The 20967-nt window shown below is 38.9% G+C and overlaps 2 protein-coding genes across 2 annotated transcripts in view; both read right to left on the bottom strand.

Annotated features, from left to right (window-relative positions):
• HNRNPU (heterogeneous nuclear ribonucleoprotein U) overlaps positions 1-20967 on the bottom strand; it is a 296525-nt gene that overhangs the window by 64200 nt on the left and 211358 nt on the right. The window lies entirely within an intron of this gene.
• The window catches only part of ADSS2 (adenylosuccinate synthase 2), a 48181-nt gene that overhangs the window by 24894 nt on the left and 2320 nt on the right, over positions 1-20967 (bottom strand). Inside the window, exons 2-4 of the mRNA XM_073338279.1 lie at positions 5774-5876; positions 4295-4363; positions 3562-3612 (exon numbers count right to left, since the gene is read on the bottom strand). Coding sequence (XP_073194380.1) covers positions 3562-3612; positions 4295-4363; positions 5774-5876 — 223 coding nt within the window. The remainder of the gene's footprint in view (positions 1-3561; positions 3613-4294; positions 4364-5773; positions 5877-20967) is intronic.

The following is a 20967-nucleotide window of genomic DNA, read 5'->3' on the forward strand; positions in this document are numbered from 1 at the left end:
TAAACTTTGGGTCGAGTGCTGTAGCTAGTTTTAGAAATCTCACATCAGTACCTTCTTTGCATTTTGTCAAATATGCCATGAAAGTGTTCTTAAAACGAACATGTGCTGGGTCATCATCCGAGATTGCTAGAACATGAAATATATGCAGAATGTGGATAAAACAGAGCAGGAGACATACAATTCTCCTCCCAAGGAGTACAGTCACAAATTTAATTGACACTTTTTTTTAAACGAGCATCATCAGCATGGAAGCATGTCCTCTGGAATGGTGGCCAAAGCATGGAAGGAGTATATGAATGTTTAGCATATCTGGCATGTAAAAATACCTTGCTCCGTCGGCTACAACAGTGCCATGAGAGTACCTATTCTCACTTTCACGTGACATTGTAAATAAGAAGTGGGCAGCATTATCTCCTGTAAATGTAAACAAACATGTTTGTCTTAGCGATTAGCTGAACAAGAAGTAGGACTGAGTGGACTTGTAGGCTCTAAAGTTTTACAAATGTTTTGTTTTTGAGTGCAGTTATGTAACCAAAAAAAAAAAATCTGCATTTGTAAATTACACTTTCATGATAAAGAGACTGCACTTCAGTACTTGTATGAGGTGAATTGAAAATGTTTTTATCGTTTTTACAGTGCATTTATTTGTAATCAAAAATAATATAAAGTGAGCACTCTGCACTTTGTATTGTGTTGTAATTGAAATCCACATTGAAAATGTAGAAAAACATCCAAAAATATTTAATGATTTACAAATGATATTCTATTATTATAAGTGCGATTAATTTTTTTTAGTTAATTGTGTGAGTTAACTGCGATTGACAGCTCTAATTTTAAGCTTTTTGTAACTCATTGTGGGGAGAGCTTAAACCCCATAAACTATCTATCAGGAAGACATTTATCAACAGAAAAATGACTGGGAGAGGGGGAATTTTGGACTAGTAAAGCCATCCTAGTAAAGATGAAGAAGGTAGATGAGTTTTACACAGTTCATCGGCAAATGTTTGGGAACAATACATTACTCCTAAAACAAAGAGAGAGAGCTTACTCAAAACACTGATCATGCTAAGCCTTTCACATTTGCTTTGTATCTTGTCAAACAAACAAACAAATGGTGGGGGAAAACTCATGCCAAATATAATTAAGGTACGGCACTGCAGGGGACTACTGGTCACCTGATGTCACTGTGTAAGTATATTTTTCTTAAAAACAATACATTCCTGAAGGTACAATAGATTGCATTGGACCTGAAATCTTCTACTCAATGCACACACAGGAAGGATAACAAAAAAAGCGGACTCAGCTTTAATGAGTACTCTAGTCTTTCTGCAATAAAATTTGCTTTTTTGGTATTCCTACCTCTTCCCCATATAGTTTAAAAATGATCAAATTCCTTAGATTACCCTAAACAGTTAGAACCATTTTTTTTTAAAGAAAATTATTTAGATTGATTAAAATGCTTATACCACATTAAGGCATTATAATATTTTAAATTACAATACACAGAACATGAGTGGAGGGAAACAAGAGCCAGAAGGCTGGTCAATGGGTGAAAAGATACCTCTTAAAGAGCAATCTAACACCTCATGTTGACATTTTAATTATCCATACTGTGCAAATCCCTTTCCTGCAAGCTGGGCATAAGCTTTTACCTGAAGTTAACTAAAACTCACAGAAAAGTACACCTAGCTTTATGTTTTGTCTTTTAATAAACACTAATTCATCAGGGCCTTATGTCTCCAGGACAGCCATGGAATATGACTAGTCTCATATCCAGTTACAGGCTAGAAGGACAACTCAGAGGCCATGTATCAATGTTCATGAGGCAACCCTACTATGCAAGCAAACCTCGAGGCTGTTTCCATTCAGAAAAGTTCAAAACATCCACACTAAGCAGACCGGTTTCAGAGTAACAGCCATGTTAGTCTGTATTCGCAAAAAGAAAAGGAGTACTTGTGGCACCTTAGAGACTAACCAATTTATTTGAGCATAAGCTTTCGTGAGCTACAGCTCACTTCATCGGATGCATGCTCCGATGAAGTGAGCTGTAGCTCATGAAAGCTTATGCTCAAATAAATTGGTTAGTCTCTAAGGTGCCACAAGTACTCCTTTTCTTTTTACTAAAGAGACCAATTACTGATAATGGTAGTCAGCAACTGGTCCTTCTGAACTAGGATCTTGTCTACACAGGGGACGTTAACTGGCATAGCTGTTCCAGAATAACTCCCTGTATAGACTTATTCTGGAATAAAAGTGATTTTATTCATTCCAGAACGATTATTCTGCTTTGTGAGCAGTATAATTATATTGGACTAAAGTCGCTTTTTATCTAGACCAGTGGTTCCCAAACTTGTTCCGCCGCTTGTGCAGGGAAAGCCCCTGCCGGGCCGGGCCGGTTTGTTTACCTGCCGCGTCCGCAGGTTCGCCCGATCGCGGCTCCCATTGGCCGCGGTTCGCTGCTCCAGGCCAATGGGAGCCGCTGGAAGCGGCGCAGGCTGAGGGATGTACTGGCCACTGCTTCCAGCAGCTCCCATTGGCCTGGAGCAGCGAACCGCAGCCACTGGGAGCCGCGATCGGCCAAACCTGCGGACGCGGCAGGTAAACAAACCGGCCCGGCCCGGCAGGAGCTTTCCCTGAACAAGTGGTGGAACAAGTTTGGGAACCACTGATCTAGACTACTGTCTACACAGGAAGCTATTCCAGAGTTGCTGTTGTGGAATAACTTATTCCGCAGTAGCTATGACAGTCAAGTTCCCTGTGTATACAGTGCCTAGATCTCAATCACATTTTTTTACATTATCAAAACTTTTCAGTTCTTCTCCAGAGAGACCCATTGTTGCTGAGTATCAACACTTGGTCAAATTCCCAGTGTAGACAGACTTAGAGAGGTCTCTACATACATTCATTAAACACTATTGTATAGATTTAGCCTCTAGACAGGTGAAGATCATCCACACGCTGTAGAAGGAACAAATGGTCAGAGAAGTCAGTAATTAAAAGGCCTCCAGCATAAAAAGCATTTTTGGATGATTGGGAGGGCCTCTCACTTTAAATCTGATTTTATTACAGGGACACTCTAAATCTGATTTTACTACAAGGTCTGTGTTCAAAGGGTTATAACTTGAAGTCACTGTTTAATTGGTGTTCTCCAAAAGCCTATGTGATCCCCGAGAGAAGCAAAAATATAAGGCAAGGCTTCCTATGAAGAGGAGAGCACAAATTCTATATTGAAATGGGCAATGAAGTCTTCAAACATTCAAGTAACTTTTGAACTGCTTTCTGAGAAAACATGATATGCATTTGGAATCAGCTTAATGAGTCAAACTAAAATGTTTGAGTCTAGAGTGGCTCCACATTTTTAAAAATAAAGAAAAAAAGGTTAATATTAAAGAAGCTATAGTGCCTAACATAATTGAGCCCTGATCCCTAACTGGAACCTTTGGCCACTGCAATAATGATAAATTATAGATAAAATAAAATTGCCAGCTATTCAGTTTCTTTGAAAAGTCTGAGGAAATTCTTATGGAAATCAATAAAAATAGATTCAGTATGGCATCTTACCAATATGAGCTCTGTCAGAAATTATTAGTCGTTTTTCCCAGCCTTCTAGTCCTTAAAAACAAATGAAAAAAAGTTTAAATTATGTTTTGTATATCACTTTTATTTTCATGATGGAATAAGCAAAACTTCTAAAGACTAATTATAGATTTGAAAATGGAAGCCATTTAAAAGAAGCACCAAACTGAGTCACCAGAAAAAGCAAACAATTTCCAATTGTTAAGGTCTAACTTGAACCTACAAAGCCAGGAAATGCAGGCTGCTTATCACAAGTTGAAGCTTCTAGGCATTCTACATACACTAGGGAAATTTTTCAAGTTTCTCACTGTTGCTAAAACAAGCTCAGCTGTTCTGTTACCAATGTTAGAATTTTCTTCCTTCTGGGTTTCTTTCAAGACCATTTTCTTTAAAAATGGCTACAGAAGTTGGATAAATACATTTTCTGTCAGGTTACTATCTGGCATTCCTATCATTTGCCCTAAATCCATTATTTGAAACTTAATAAATGCATCTTTCTAGGAGGCTCTAAGGAGACTCCTGATGGGAGCTGCAGGGACTAACAGAACTCTGTGAGTCCTTGCAGGATTGCTGCCAGAAGTGAGCAAGAAGAGCTCTGGTAGGACATGCCATATGGTTTCTCCTGGCCTCTATGCTAGGCGTAGCACTGCTAGCTAGATCCCTGTGAGAAAGCATTTATGCCCCCTTTTAAAATAATACCTTTAAAGGTTGTTCTCACCTTTTCCTTTTTTTACATTTTTCTCTGCTTCTTCAAACAGTCCTGGCAAGTGAATCACCACACCATTTCCTGAAGGAAATCAGGAATACAGAGTTTAATGTATGACACCAGACATGAAAAACTAGTTTCTTACATATCCATGATTCATTTTTCTGCATAAAGAATATTTTAAGACATACATTTCAAAAACTGTTCCATTATACTACCTTCATCCTTAGGAATTTAAGGTATAAGAAACTCCCTGACCTACAGCTAAAGTACATAGGTCCCTAGCTGCATGCACTAAACTCCTCTAAATTGGAAATTTAACATTCTTATTTAACAATGAAAAATAACTGCATTCCTGTCTGTTGCACAGCAGTATTTCTCTTTCATCACCTCCAAAAATTAATTCATTTCATAGACTTACTTTTCCTAGGGTAATACAAGCTGTTTTTAAAATATTCTTATGGTTTTTACAAGCCTTTTTTATTTATTTCTATTTTCACTAGAGATATTGATAATCTAATACGTTATTCTCACCCTGTGATGCAAAAACAAAGCCAATGTTGTCATTGTGCTAGCAAAAAGAGAAACTGTATCAATCAGTGAGTTGAGGTTGCTCATAGTCATTCTTTCCTATCAGCAATTTGGATCACTGCACTTACCTGTTCCCTAAAAAGGCACATAGTACATAACTGCAACAGTCACTAAGGAGTGCTGAAGTATATTGTTATGGAATGGCTTTCCCCAGCACAAAAACTGAACAATCTTAGGGTCATGCTAAGCTCAGTAGATGTGAAGTTGTTCTTAAAACACAGAATGCCTTCAGCACAGTAATACTCTCCTGAAAGATCAGGGGACTAGTGACTACACACACAAGTCACTAGTGGCCCTGGGGCAGAAGGACATCTGAAAGGAGTAATATGGTAGCAGGTGCCTCTTTTGGGACCTGGTGGCCCTGCACTCACGGCCCTTCAATCCATGAAGAGAGGGAAAAAAAATATCATTACTTATAACGATTGAGGGGATTTTTTGGTGGTCACTCACTGAGGTTGAAGTGGGAGAAAGAAATGGTGAGAAGGGATTCTGGAAATGAGTAAAGAGATAGAGAAACTGGGAAGGTGGTAAAGAAAGGAGAGAGAAGAACAGAGAAAGGTTACAGTGGTAGGAAAAAGAAAAGGAGGACTTGTGGCACCTTAGAGACTAACAAATTTATTTGAGCATAAAGCAACAGCAATAAAGCAAATAAGAAAAAAAGTGACCAGAGTCCAAATTTCAAAACTGAGTGAGGACAATGCAGTGAGGCTGCAAAGACTCTCTGGACCCAGGGCCCAAGTCCTTCTGAGCAAGGGGAGAAAAGGGTTGAGCAGGAGTAAGAAGTTCCTGACTCACTATGCTCTGAGCTGTAGTGGATGTTGATGGCTTCAAGAATAGAACTCCAAGAGTCTGGACTTGTATTGGTGTTAAAATTGCAGTTTTGGAAAATGCCATACTTACCAATGAATGCAATGACTTTTGGATTGATGATCCCACTGGGTAAGAGATGAAAATCATATTCCACGGAATCTACAACAACAGTATGCCCAGCATTGTTGCCTCCCTGCAAAATCAAACATCGATTTATTGCTTTCAGTATAATTGAAGATCAACAAGTATGGAGAACTGGAGTTTGGGCTACCTTGGTTCCCCTCCCAAATTTGCAGCTCCCATGTGTCTATTAACATAGGAGGGAGTCCAAGTGAATCATCGTGATTAACTTGACAATTTCAACGGCTGTTCTTTTTCTATACCTGCTTTTGACACTTACATGCTTACACTTTTTTTTAAAAACATATGTTCCTCCCCCAACCCCTCCAATTATCCAAAAAGCTTTTGGATCAGATTTATAAAGGTATAGTCTAAAGGGTAGGTCACCATTTCCATGGTAGAAGCATAAATATTCTAGAATTAGTGATAATACACAACTGTTCTTTGCAATTTTGAAGTCACATATGAATAGCTCCGTTGAATCCAAAATTCCTACTATAAACGCATATAATTTTCACTCCATGCATCTGAAGAAGTGGGGTTTTTACCCACAAAAGCTTATGCTCAAATAAATCTGTTAGTCTTTAAAGTGCCACCGGACTCCTTGTTGTTTTTGTGAATACAGATTAACACGGCTACCCCCTGACACTATAAACACATATGCACATTGCTGTGGACACTTAGTTAAGTCTTTGAAACTGCAACATGAATGGAGATGAGGCTACAAAATCATCATTGGCACAGTTATATTTCAAGTTTTCTTAAAATCCTCAAGGTGGACCAGACCAGCAATCTAACATGTGAGTGCTCACAATTTGTATTCTGAGCTCTGTCCCGTACATGTTTTTCTGACCAATGCTCAGTATGCATAAACTAGCCAAGCCTATTTCTTCAGCCAGAAGGGACATCCTGCCTTTCAAGGTGAAGAGAACCGAGCTGTTAAGGGGTAGGGATCCATGACAAACCAAAACATGATCTTCCTGAGGAACAGAAAGCCTGTTTACATAGAATGTATTGGTATGTGATAGTCTTGGCTCTTTCTACTACAGTATTAAAAGGATTTACTAATTGGGAAATATGGAAGTCTGAGTCTTAAAGCAGTTTTGGGTACATTCAGCATCACAAATTATGCTGAATGGCAGCATTTTACCCTTTAATCCCAAAGAGATTTGTGTCATGCATCTTATTTCTTTCATTCATACAGAAAACTGAAACGAGTTAGCTACATTACGGAGTGTTCTCCGTTAGTCATTTGAAACTTTAAAAAATCCAAACAAATAACTCTTTGTGTTTCCAATGAATACTGCAAGCTTATCTACCTTAATGCGTGATGCAACAAATCCCAAAGAATTCATTTAAAAGCTATTCATTGGAAATCCTTGATAACATGGCACTAGGATAAATCCTAATCAGCCAAATTTTCTAGGTTGAATGTACACTTATATTTTGTGCCAGATATGGGGAATAAAGAGTCAATGCAGATTTACCTTTAAATCAGCAAGATTTTGGCCAAAATCTTCAGCAATTTTTTATTTAGTTTGCATCTGTACTTGACCCTAAATACGCTGGAATAACTTACACAGCTATAAATGGGCAGAACACATTTAAGAGCAAAGACACTCTAGTAAGAGTGTGTTTATTAAGAAGTTATCAACTCATTTATTCTATTTTTAAATTTCACATAACAATATCTGAATAATTGTTTTAACTGATCCAAGAATTATATTTTATAGAAAAGATATTTTTATAAAATGTTAGGCCCGCTGTCTTTCTCGGTTGACATTTACATCTTTCTCTACCATTTTGGCAGATATGCAATATAGTGTATCAAATAACTCATAAAACAGGGAAGAAAAAAAAAGAAGGGCATTTTAAAAGATATATAAATCCTGCATCAGTTTTTCTGGTCTTCAGAAGCTTCCCCCCACCCTTGCTTTTTGCATTACAAATTCAGGTCTTGTCTACTGTTTTTCTGGGAACATACTTTGGCTTATTGAGGAGCTAGTCAGATTAAGCAGTTCCTTTAAAAAACTCAACATTTTTGGTATTGCATTACAACTACAATGCAGGTGAAACCTGACAAATTTAAATAAATTACTTTTGTTTATATTGTATTCTCAATTAAATGTAAATACACTTAACTGCCCCACAAACAACAAAAAGAAAAATTTTTACTAACTTGGAAATTTTAACTTTCAAAAATGGAGCACATTTTACATGGATATCTTTGAGACACAACTTTGAACACTGTGATTGCATTTTTTCCAAAGTAAATCTGTAGAATAGAAACACTTCAAATTGTTCTAATCTAACAGAAATCTAGTGGATGCTACATATATTGCAGTTTTGTAAAGCAACTAAAAAATTTAATAGGTGAGACTTAGAATATTTTGCACTTCTACCTGTTTCTGTGTAGTGAAATTTAATATTTTAATAGTTACCCTCTTTTATAATATGATCTGGAAGCATTTTATAGTACTTCTCATCTATAAAGAAGAATTAACACTGCTGCTTCTTAAAAGATAAACATACACCATACACACCGATCCCAAATTATTTATTTTGATTTTACAAGACCTCAGCAGAAACCTGAAAGACTAAAATTTATATTGGTAATACTTCTGAGTTTAGAGCCCCAAACACCCTTTTTTCAAAAGCAAAATTATTTCAAGCTCCTTATGCTTCATGACAAAAGGAAAAAGGCCAAACCAACAAATTTTACTTTACCAAGACTATTAATGATAAAACTTACTTTCTTTTCTAGTTACACTTCTTTAACTGGAATACGGAACTTGATTAAAGGACAGTTTTACCTGTGGTTTTGCCTTTTTTTTTTTTTACATACTTGAATTAAATTCCCTCCTGCTTATCTTTTTGCACAAACCTCTCCCAATTCAGTTACTGACTCTCCATTAAATTTACCTTGCTTTAAGTGCTTATTTTAATTGAGTAAAAAAAACTGGAATAAAAAAAATTAGGAAAAGCTGGGTGGACCTGGTAACTATCTTCAAATGTGTAAAGGGTGGTTATAAAAAGGATGGTGATCAACCGTTCTCCATGTTCACTGAAGGTAGGACAAGAAGTAAGGGCTTAATCTGCAGCAAGGGAGGCTTAGGTTAGATATTAGGAAAAACTTTCTAGCTATAAGGGTAATTAAGTACTGGAATAGATTTCCAAAGGAAGTTGTGGAATACCCACAATTGGAGGTTTTTAAGAACAGGTTACACAAACACCTATCAGGGATGGTGCACAGGGGGCTGGACTAAATGACCTTGAGGTCCCTTCCAGCCCTATATTTCTGTGATTATTTTTGTGGATTGCTGCCCCAAAAACTTTAGTCCCTGTTAGCCAATTAGTAAGAGTCCAGAAACTACTTCTAAACCTGTGGAGTTTTCTGCTCGATAACATTATGCCAATTTGGAGTGGGCCAACTGTATGTTTTTTTAATAAGACTTTGATGGCAGCCTATTAACATTTCAAAAGCTGATAGTTAGTCACTGATAATAAAGTTTAAGCATCACCAGAAAAAGGTGCATGGGCATTTTTGATATTCTGTTCCACTGCTGTCCTTCCAGCATTCCTCCTTCTCCTTCCCCGCAAATGCTGATGACAGAAGTAACCATTGTGATAATCTAGTCTGACCTGTTGTATAACACAGACCACAGAAATTCCCCAAAAATAATTCCTACCTAGAGCATATCTTTTAGAAAAACATCCAGTCAAGATTTAAAAAAAAAAAAAAAATTTAAAAAAATCTTGACTCCACCACAACTCTTAGTAAACTGTTTCAAGTCACCTCTTAACTTTCTCTTTGTTAAGCTAAAAAGAATTGAGCTCCTTGAATCTGTCACTATATACAGGCATATTTCTAATCCTTTAAATCATTCTTGTGGCTCTTCTCTGAACGCTCTCCAATTTATTCACAAATCATGAAGAATGTTGACACCAGAACTGGACACCATATTCTAACAGCGGTCACACCAATGCCAAATATAGAGGCAAAATAACCTCTCTACTCCTACCCAAGATTCCTCTGTTTATGCATCCCAGGATCACAGCTCCCAGTGCAATGCTGATTATTCTCTATCAACCCCAAATCTTTTTCAAAGTCACAGCTTCCCAGGAGAGAGTCCCCCATCCTATAAGTATGGCCTACATTCCTTGTTCCCAGATGTATACATTTAGTCATATTAAAAACATGTATTTCTTGCTTGCTCTCAATTTACCATGTAATCCAGATTGCTCTATATTGGTAGCCTGTCCTCTTCATTATTTAGCACTCCCCCAATTTTTGGGTCATTGGCAAACTTTATCAGTGGTGATTTTGTTTTCTTCCAGGTCATTGATAAAAATGTTATATAGTGTAGGGCCAAGAACTGATCCCTGTGGAACCCCACCCGAACACACCCATTCTACTATGATTTCCCCATTTACAGTTACATTGAGACCTATTAGCCAGCTTTTAATTCATTTAATGTATGCCATGTTAATTCTGCATCTTTCTAGGTTTTTAAATCAAAATGTCATGTGGTACCAAGCCAAATGCCTTACAGAAATCTTAGTGCATTACATCAACACTATTACCTTTATCAACCAAACTTTGTAAGCTCATATATATATAAAAAAAAAAAGTTAGCGAGGATCTATTTTCCATAAACCTGTGCTGACTGGCATTATATTACCGTCCTTTAATTCTTGATTAATAAAGTCCTGTATCAGCCATTCCATTATCTTGCCCAATTTAGGGGTCAGGCTGACATGACTATAATTACCTAGGTCATCCTATTTGCCCTTTTCAAATATTAGCACAACATTAGCTTTCTTCAAATCTTCTGGAACCTCCCTGGTGTTTTAACATTTATTGAAAATTCACATAACTAGTCCAGCGAGCTCCTCAGACAGCTGTTTTAAAACTCTTGGATGCAAGTTATCTGGATCTGATTATTTTAAAATGCCTAACTTTAGTAGCTGCTGTTTAACGTCCTCCTGAGATACTATTGGAAAGGAAAGTGTGTTATCTGATATGGCTACATCATGTTTTTCCCCAAATACAGAACAGAAATATTTATTGAATACTTCTGCCTTATTATTGATAATTCTACTATTTCATCTAGCAATGGACCAATACCATTGTTGGGAACAAAAAAAAACCCCTAATATATTTTAAAAAAAAACAAACACAACCCTTCCTTATTGTCCTTAATTCAGCTGGCCGTTGATTTCTCCCTGTTTCCCTTTGCTTTCCTTATCAATTTTTGACAATTCCAAGCTCCTGATTTATATTTGTTACTATAAATTTCCCCTTTCTTCCTTTTTTTTTTTTTTTTTTTTTTTTAAAATAGCTGCCTTCACTTCCCCTCTAAACCAAAGTCTGTTTGTTCTCTGTTTGTTCTTTAAACCAAGACAGGCTTCTTCTTTGATTCTGGATTTTTGAGGATCTAGTAAAGTGTTCCTAAACAACTCCCAATTATCATTCATATTTTTGTCTGAATTCTTCCTTCCTTCCAGCCTTTAATCCCCTCTTCCGAGAGAATAGTTACAATGCCTGCCTCTGCTTTTGCTCATAGCTTCCAAAAGTGATACCAGAATAAAACTGACCAGGATCCTTGTTAGTTTTACTGCTGGAAAGGATATGAAACATGGCAGTGGAAACTGACAAGAATCCTGGTCATTTGCACTCTGCTGCAGCTTGTGGAAGCTGCCTGCAGCAATGCAGGCAGTGGAGCCCTCTGTCAAGTTTGGAAGAGCACTTATCACCTTAACCTCTGTTGATAAATTACTTTTGCAACCATAAGCACTACAACTGTTGTTAAAAGTTTAGATGCTGAAGAAGATGGCAGTCAGCCAAGAAAGTTTTCTAATCATCCTGCAAGTGGATTTTTCAAGCCCTGGCTACCCAAGCTCTAAATATATACATATTATGTATACATAAAAACGCACATATAGCTCAGTTAACTTGATGGATATAGTGGGGAAGTTGTTTTTTCTTCATATTGGGGTGGACTGCTGGATTAATGGATATCATTTATGGCAGCTGGCAATATGATTTGATACATGGTTTTAATTTTGTGATGTCCTCTAAAGAATTTAATGGACAAACAATATTTAGACACTGCAGTGATTTTTTTTTTTACCCTAAAGAGGATATCTGAAGCTATCAGATCATAGTACTCTTTTAGAACATTCTTAAATTAATTATTACAATGTTGATGGAATTCCGTTTTACACAAAGCATAGGCACAATGTAATCACTAGTCTACACGCCTTAATTATTAGTTACTCCATCTACAATCCTTTACTCAGAGATCGTAGTTGCAGGATGGTCAATACTGAAGAGAAATGTTATTTCAACTCAACAACTGCAGTCTGCTTATATAACTACATGAAACATAGTATGATCCCTGATCACTAGCTGATAATCCTGAAATATCCAAGTTATTCAACAAGCAGAGCAGTTAAGTACATGAATGTCTGATAAGAGGCATACCAATATTTAGACAAATTAACAAAAATATTGCCAGAAAGAAGACCATGGTATTCATAATACGGTATACTATCCGTTTAGTTAGTGCTATTTAGTTTCTAGAAACTTCCCCCTTTAAGTGGTTCCTTATGAACCATCAGTATTAGAATCATGCTGTTCTAACAGAAAATTCCTCAAAAGCAGATCCAAAAGTTTTTGGAACAACTAGTCTTTTCCCTATTTTAATGGTCTTTTTCCTAAAGATAGCATTATAGTGATAAGGATTTTAGAGACTAGCTCCCCACTCTGGACAAATACAGCGAGAACTCATAAGATTTCTTCTACTGAGATATATTGGACTTTATCTACTAGACAGTCCCAGAATCTCTTCTGAAAAATATACTACATGGCAAATGTGTACAGAATTATTTACAGACTGCACAGATGGGATATAAGAGATAGCAGTGCAAGCTGGAGGTGTTGAACATCAGGGGGCTATTTGATAAACATGCTACAGGAACACCCTTTGAGCAGAAAACTTTGAGAGGTTCACGCCCTCCAGAATTAAAATTTGCAACCTGACCATTCTATCATCAGCTAACTTTTTTATTAGAAGCAAACCCTAAGGTTTAACAATTTAGACTAGCAGCTCCTATTGGCCAAGATCCGATTCCTCAGTGTTGGAAGGGGATATTTTTCCACAAAACACAAGAATGGTACAACGAAATGATTAAGATAGCAGCTTTGGAGAGCGTTACTTATGAAAGACTGGACAAAGTCTGAAAGAGGGGTCTAATTTTTCAATGTATTCATTTTACTGGAAATTGTTCCTAATACGGAATGAATGGTAAATTATTTTGAACACGAATGATTTCAATGTTTAATCAAATTGCGTCATGTGGCTAGCCTTCATCCTCATTATTCACTGACTTGAGGGATTTCTTCACTGACTTTCTTGTCAGCATGGCATCTTTTTGTGGTGAAAGTTTCCTGGAATTCCAGTGGCCCACTTTATTTCTTCCCAAATCCGACAAACAGTCCTATATTGCAGTGACACACCAATCAAAGGGTGGCTACTCTATGGTCTTTTTTCCCCTCCCCCAAAAAAATCTTGATTTGGAGAGAAATTTAAATGAGTTACAGCATAATTACCAGAGATTAATTCTAGCTCTACAAATAGTTGGTCTCCAACAAATTTAACTGATAAAACCTATTTGACCAATCTGTTTACATCATAGGCTGTATTCTCAGAAAAAAAATGGTTAAGGTTGAAAGAATATTTCACTGAAATAAAACAAAACCTTAAGATCATAATTTCCCAGTTAGTCTTGAAATTTAAAGTTCAACTTTTCAACTACCAGCCAAAACATGTACATACTCTAAAGCACAGTTAAGATCACCCAATCAACTTGAAAAGGAGTACTTGTGGCACCTTAGAGACTAACCAATTTATTTGAGCATAAGCTTTCGTGAGCTACAGCTCACTTCATCGGATGCATACTGTGGAAAATACAGAAGATGTTTTTATACACACAGACCATGAAAAAATGGTTGTTTATTACTACAAAAAGGTTCTCTTCCCCCCCCCCCCCCACTCTCCTGCTGCTAATAGCTTATCTAAAGTGATCACTCTCCTTACAATGTGTATGATAATCAAGGTGGGCCATTTCCAGCACAAATCCAGGGTTTAACAAGAACGTCTGAGGAACGGGGGCGGGGGGGGGGGGCCAGGAATAAACAAGGGGAAATAGGCTTGAAGAGAGACTGGGAATGGTTGAATCATTATAAAAAGTAACCTAAGTTAATTGTATCCAATTTGCAAATTAATTCCAATTCAGCAATCTCTTTGGAGTCTGTTTCTGAAGTTTTTCTGTTGTAAGATTACAAGCTTTCACGTTTGTAATCGCGTGACCAGGGAGATTGAAGTGTTCTCCGACTGGTTTATGAATGTTATAATTCTTGACATCTGATTTGTGTCCATTTATTCTTTTACGTAGAGACTGTCCAGTTTGACCAATATACAAGGCAAAGGGGCATTGCTGGCACATGATGGCATATATCACATTGGCAGATGTGCAGGTGAACGAGCCTCTGATAATGTGGCTGATGTTATTAGGCCCTGTGATGGTGTCCCCTGAATAGATAGGTGGGCACAGTCGGCAACGGGCTTTGTTGCAAGGATAGGTCCCTGGGTTAGTGGTTCTGTTGTGTGGTATGTGATTGCTAGTGAGTATTTGCTTCAGGTTGGGGGGCTGTCTGTAAGCAAGGACTGGCCTGTCTCCCAGATTTGTGAGTGTTGGGTCGTCCTTCAGAATAGGCTGTAGATCCTTGATAATGCATTGGAGGGGTTTTAGTTGGGGGCTGAAGGTGACAGCTAGTGACGTTCTGTTATTTTCTTTGTTAGGCCTGTCCTGTAGTAGGTGACTTCTGGGAACTCTTCTGGCTCTATCAATCTGTTTCTTCACTTCCGCAGGTGGGTACTGTAGTTGTAAGAATGCTTGATAGAGATCTTGTAGGTGTTTGTCTCTGTCTGAGAGGTTGGAGCAAATGCGATTGTATCGCAGAGCTTGGCTATAGACAATGGATCGCGTGGTGTGGTGTGGTCAGGGTGAAAGCTGGAGGCATGTAGGTAGGAATAGCGGTCAGTAGGTTTCCGGTATAGGGTGGTGTTTATGTGACCATCGTTTATGAGCACCGTAGCGTCCAGGAAGTGGATCTCTTGTGTGGACTGGACCAGGCTGAGGTTGATGGTGGGATGGAAATTGTTGAAATCATGGTGGAATTCCTCAAGGGCTTCTTTTCCATGGGTCCAGATGATGAAGATGTCATCAATATAGCGCAAGTAGAGTAGGGGCTTTAGGGGACGAGAGCTGAGGAAGCGTTGTTCTAAATCAGCCATAAAAATGTTGGCATAGTGTGGGGCCACGAGGGTACCCATAGCAGTGCCGCTGATCTGAAGGTATACATTGTCCCCAAAATGTAAAATAGTTATGGGTAAGGACAAAGTCACAAAGTTCAGCCACCAGGTTAGCCGTGACATTATCGGGGATAGTGTTCTTGACGGCTTGTAGTCCATCTTTGTGTGGAATGTTGGTGTAGAGGGCTTCTACATCCATAGTGGCCATGGTGGTCTTATCAGGAAGATCACCGATGGATTGTAGTTTCCTCAGGAAGTCAGTGGTGTCTCGAAGGTAGCTGGGAGTGCTGGTAGCGTAGGGCCTGAGGAGGGAGTCTACATAGCCAGAGAATCCTGCTGTCAGGGTGCCAATGCCTGAGATGATGGGGCATCCAGGATTTCCAGGATTACAGATCTTGGGTAGTAGACAGAATATCCCAGGTCGGGGTTCCAGGGGTGTGTCTGTGCGGATTTGATCTTGTGCTTTTTCAGGGAGTTTCTTGAGCTAATGCTGTAGTTTCTTTTGGTAACTCAGTGGGATCAGAGGGTAATGGCTTGTAGAAAGTGGTGTTGGAGAGCTGCCGAGCAGCCTCTTGTTCATATTCTGACCTATTCATGATGACAGCACCTCCTTTGTCAGCCTTTTTGATTATGATGTCAGAGTTGTTTCTGAGGCTGTGGATGGCATTGTGTTCTGCACGGCTGAGGTTGTGGGGCAAGTGATGCTGCTTTTCCACAATTTCAGCCTGTGCACGTCGGCAGAAGCACTCTATGTAGAACTCCTGAAGGTTGAGACAGCAGACTGGATGAGTCCACCTAGAATCCTTCTTTTTGTAGTGTTGGTAGAGAGGTCTCTGTGGATTAGTATGCTGTTCAGAGGTGTGTTGGAAATATTCCTTGAGTCGGAGATGTCAAAAATAGGATTCTAGGTCACCACAGAACTGTATCATGTTTGTGGAGGTGGAGGAGCAGAAGGAGAAGCCCCGAGATAGCCCAGCAGAAGCAGCTGTCCTAAGAGGATAGCTGGATAGGTTAACAATATTGCTGGGTGGGTTGAGGGAACCATTGCTATGGCCCCTTGTGGCATGTAGTAGTTTAGAAAGTTTAGTGTCCTTTTTCTTTTGTAGAGAAGCAAAGTGTGTGCTGTAAATGGCTTGTCTGAAGTCCAGCCACGAGGAAGTTTGTGTGGAAGGTTGGTTTTTTATGAGAGTATCCAGTTTTGAGAGCTCATTCTTCATCTTTCCTTGTTTGCTGTAGAGGATGTTGATCAGGTGGTTCCGCAGTTTCTTTGAGAGCGTGTGGCACAAGCTGTCAGTATAGTCTGTGTGGTATGTAGATTGTAATGGATTTTTTACCTTCAGTCCTCTTGGTACTATGTCCATCTGTTTGCATTTGGAAAGGACGATGATGTCTGTCTGTATCTGTATAAGTTTTTTCATGCAGTTGATAGATTTCCACTCCATACGGCTAAATGCAGTGCCTTGCATAATGACATATTTCAGAGTAACAGCCGTGTTAGTCTGTATTGGCAAAAAGAAAAAAGGAGTACTTGTGGCACCTTAGAGACTAACCAATTTATTTGAGCATAAGCTTTCGTGAGCTACAGCTCACTTCATCGGATGCATACTGTGGAAAATACAGAAGATGTTTTTATACACACAGACCATGAAAAAAAATGGGTGTTTATCACTACAAAAGGTTTTTTCTCCCCCCACCCCACCCTCCTGCTAGTAACAGCTTATCTAAAGTGATCACTCTCCTTACAATGTGTATGGTCTGTGTGTATAAAAACCATCTTCTGTATTTTCCACAGTATGCATCCGATGAAGTGAGCTGTAGCTCACGAAAGCTCATGCTCAAATAAATTGGTTCGTCTCTCAGGTGCCACAAGTACTCCTTTTCTTTTTGCGAATACAGACTAACACGGCTGTTACTCTGAAACCAATCAACTTGAAGTAACTCTGGCATACATCTTTGCATTTTATAAACTAATGACAGCTGAGGACATAATTTCATGATAAATCAGCTGTACCCTAAAACATTTCCATCCCATAAATGTATTTTAGTGATAGTGATTTGTGTATTAGTGCATTAAAAACCAAGATATGAAGCTAAATGTGGGTAAAGTTATGGCTAGTGTCAAATATACTATTACCAATGAAATCAGGTGAACTGTTTGTAAGATGAACCCTTACCCAAGTGCTGTAGACGTCTGACACAATAGGTATTAACATACAACTTGCATTTAAGACAGAGAACAGTATTAGAACAAGAGTGTTCTGTGGGCATACCTTAATATGGACTTTAACTAATGCACTACATAGCATTTTAAAAGTCAGCATAGCAAGATTAAAAGTGAGGTTTTTAAAAACATAAAAGTTGTACTGAAGTGTGAAGTTTAAGCAAAATAGGCAGGAAATTCAGAGATATCGCCAAAAATCTGTCCAGTTATTTGTAGGTATTTTAGGTCTCCAAATACTAGGTGATTTTACATTGTGTTGTGTATGTTGTATAAAGATTAGATGTCAGCAAGAACACTGAAATTCCTCACTTTATTATGCATATTTTTTCATAGTAGCATGCAAAGGCCCCAGTCAGGAATTAAGATCCCATCATGCTAGGCACTGTACAAACAATACAGTAGCTGCTGCAGAGAGCTAACAACTGGTTTAAAGCAGACAAATTAGAAGAGATTAATTTTTTCTTAATCTTTATTTTAAAAAACAGGATTAGAAATAAGACTTCAGGTATTGTTTGACAGATGACGAGAGACTAAAATAACAAAGAAGTCATAATATATGGATGGAAATACCATACATTTCCTTATTTAAACACAGGATATTTCTAGACCCCAAGAGTCAAAATAGCAGGTTGAAGATTTATCAGCAGAAAGATTCCAATGAAATCCAACATTCCATCTCTGTTTTAAGAAGTATAGGTTAATGTTCTAGTTCTCTCTTCTTCAGAATCAAGAGAAAAGTGAATATTATAGCAGGTGTTTCGAGGCCTCCACAGACTCTGACCTACAATATGCTGAGCACCTTCACTGTCAAATGAAGTTAATGAAAGATGTTACGCTTTTCTTTGCATTCTTGGATGGCATTTTCAGGAATTTGGATACATTATGTCTAAAAGGAAACAAAACTGTATTAAATGGGAATTCATTTCCCCTTGTATTTGCTTGTAGCCATTATTGGGTCATTTCTCATGGACTACCAGACATCTAACATTAATGTCAATAGCAGGGGGTAGCTACATTAGTCTGTATCCACAAAAACAACAAGGAGTCTGGTAGAACCTTAAAGACTAACAGATTTGTTTGGGCATAAGCTTTCCTGGGTAAAAAACCTACTTCATCAAAAGCATGGAGTGAAAATTACAGATGCAGGCATTATTATACTGACACATGAAGAGAAGGGAGTTACCTCACAAGTGGAGAACCAGTGTTGACAGGGCCAATACAATCAGGGTGGATATAGTTCACTCCCAATAATTGATGAGGGGGTGTCAATTCCAGGAGAGGCAAAGTTGCTTTTGTTGCCAGGTTTATAAGAAACTGCATTGGATGCCCTGCCCACCTTCCAGAAGTTTTAGCAAACCAACCCCCACAACAGCTTACAGCTCCCTTTACCTCCTCCCTCTTTTCAACTTCCAGTGACAGTTTATTCCACCCACTACCAATGCTGCTGTCTTCAATCCATAAGTCCATCCATTCCCCTGCCCCCAAGTGCTAGAAAGATTTATAAATGTCTTATTTTTTTTAATAAATAAAAATCCAGTTTTCATCTTTTCTTTTTTATCTTTCCAGAGTAAAGTTTTCATTCACAGACTGAAATTAGAGATTAATTTTTCTAGTATGAAAAAGCTCTTATGTTCATGTAAATACTCACTTTAGGAAGGAAAAAAAATAAATGCACAAATACAAAATGGGAAATAATTGGCTAGGCAGCAGAACTACAGAAAAGGATATGGTGATTATGGTGGATCATAAAGTGAATATAAGTCAATGTGATGCTATTGAGAAAAAGGCAAATGTCATTCTGTTTTAAACAGGACTGTCATATGTAATCTTGGGAGGTAGGAGATAGTTGTTCCACTCTACTCAGCCATGGTGAGGCCTCAGCTGGAGTACTCTGGGCACCACACTTTAAGAAAGATGTGAACAAATTGGAGAGAGCCCAGAGGAAAGCAACAAAAATGATAAAAGATTTAAAAAACCTGACCTGTGAGGAAAGTATTGGGCATGTTTAGTTTAGAGAAGAGAAAAGAAGCCTGCGGTGGAATATTTTAACAGTCTTCTAATATGTAAAAGGTTGTTATAAAGAGGACTGGGGCATGCAACCCTCTGAAACATTCTGGCGACCCAATTTGGGGTCCCAAGCCACAGGTTGAGATACCCCAGTATAGAGGATAGGCTGAATTGGTGTAGTAATATTACTGCTTCTTTCCTGTCATACTGGTTAGAAACTACCATAGTAAAACTGCTCTATTTGAACCGTATCTGAGCTAAAGATCTCATCCCAGATATCATAACCAATTGGCATGACATATCATTACAGAGCATGTGGGACACATGGTGGACATACCACAAAGCATCAAAAGCTCTTAAGATTCTGACCTACAGGTTTTGCAATGTCTTGTCAACTGGTCCTCTGTAAAAATTAAGCCATATTAAGAGACCTGATTTTATGCTACTTTATATTAGATTATGAACTCTTTGGACAATCTTTTTGTTCTATTTGTACCGTTCTTAGTACAATGAGATCCTGGTCCATGCATGGGTGGCTGAGGTTCTGTGGCCTGCAACGTGCAGATCAGACTAGATGATTGCAACAGTCCCTTCTGGCCTTAAAGTCAATGACTGGAGCTCCTAGGCACTACTGCTATACAAATAATACTACATAGTTTGCTTGGCCACTTTGGATCAGCCATAGCAGCTTTACAAACCCTCTAGACAATGGTTTCTAAACAGTTTAATATTTTATGCAATATATCATGTATTGCAAAGAGGAGTGTCCTTCCCCAGAGATCGACAGCAAGGGAGGCTCAGATGCCCCCTGGTGGGCGGAACAAGGAAAGCCATGCCCACTACACCAGGAGCAGATGGGCAGGACAGGAACAGGAAGTATAAAAGATGGGCTCATTTAGGGAGAAACCACTGCAAGAGGCAGATGTTTCCAAACTGATATTGGAAACAGAGCCTGCTGAAGTCTTCTGCTGACTTGAGGACTTGTCTGAACTACCAGATGTGGCTGATGATGAGGAGTGACTGGGATTACTGCTTGCAGTGTACCCAGGGGAGATGGAGGACAACCCAGAGATCCAGGTGCACCCTGAGGGTAGTGGCCCAGGGACAGCTGACTACCCTCTGGTTGGGTTGCTGCCCAAGTCTGGTTCAGTGTGCTGCAGCTGGATCCCTGCTGACCCAGTGGCAGACCACTCTGCCACTGTTAGGGCCCTGGGCTGGGATATGGTGGAGTCAGGTGAGCCCGTGGCAGCCTCCCCACCTTTGGCCAGGAGGCCTCTAGGAGTCTGTCTGCTGAGCTAGGATCCTAGCCTGTTGGGTGCTTGTCCTAGCCTGAGCTCCCCTACATTGTGTTGAGTGCTTGCTCCAGTCTGAAGCTCTAGACTGTTGCTACCTTGCCGTGCTTGTGTGCCAGGGTCCCTGGATTATTCACTGCTCTGCCCTGCCTGAGGTTGGGGCCCTAGACTGTGCTTGGTACCCTGCCCTGTCTGAGGGCCTGGGTTCCCAGACTATGGCTGGTTGGGCTTTAGACTGTTTAGTCAATACCACTAAAAGTATAA

This window comes from Lepidochelys kempii, chromosome 3 (assembly GCF_965140265.1).
Source record: "Lepidochelys kempii isolate rLepKem1 chromosome 3, rLepKem1.hap2, whole genome shotgun sequence".
NCBI classification, from domain to species: domain Eukaryota; kingdom Metazoa; phylum Chordata; order Testudines; family Cheloniidae; genus Lepidochelys; species Lepidochelys kempii.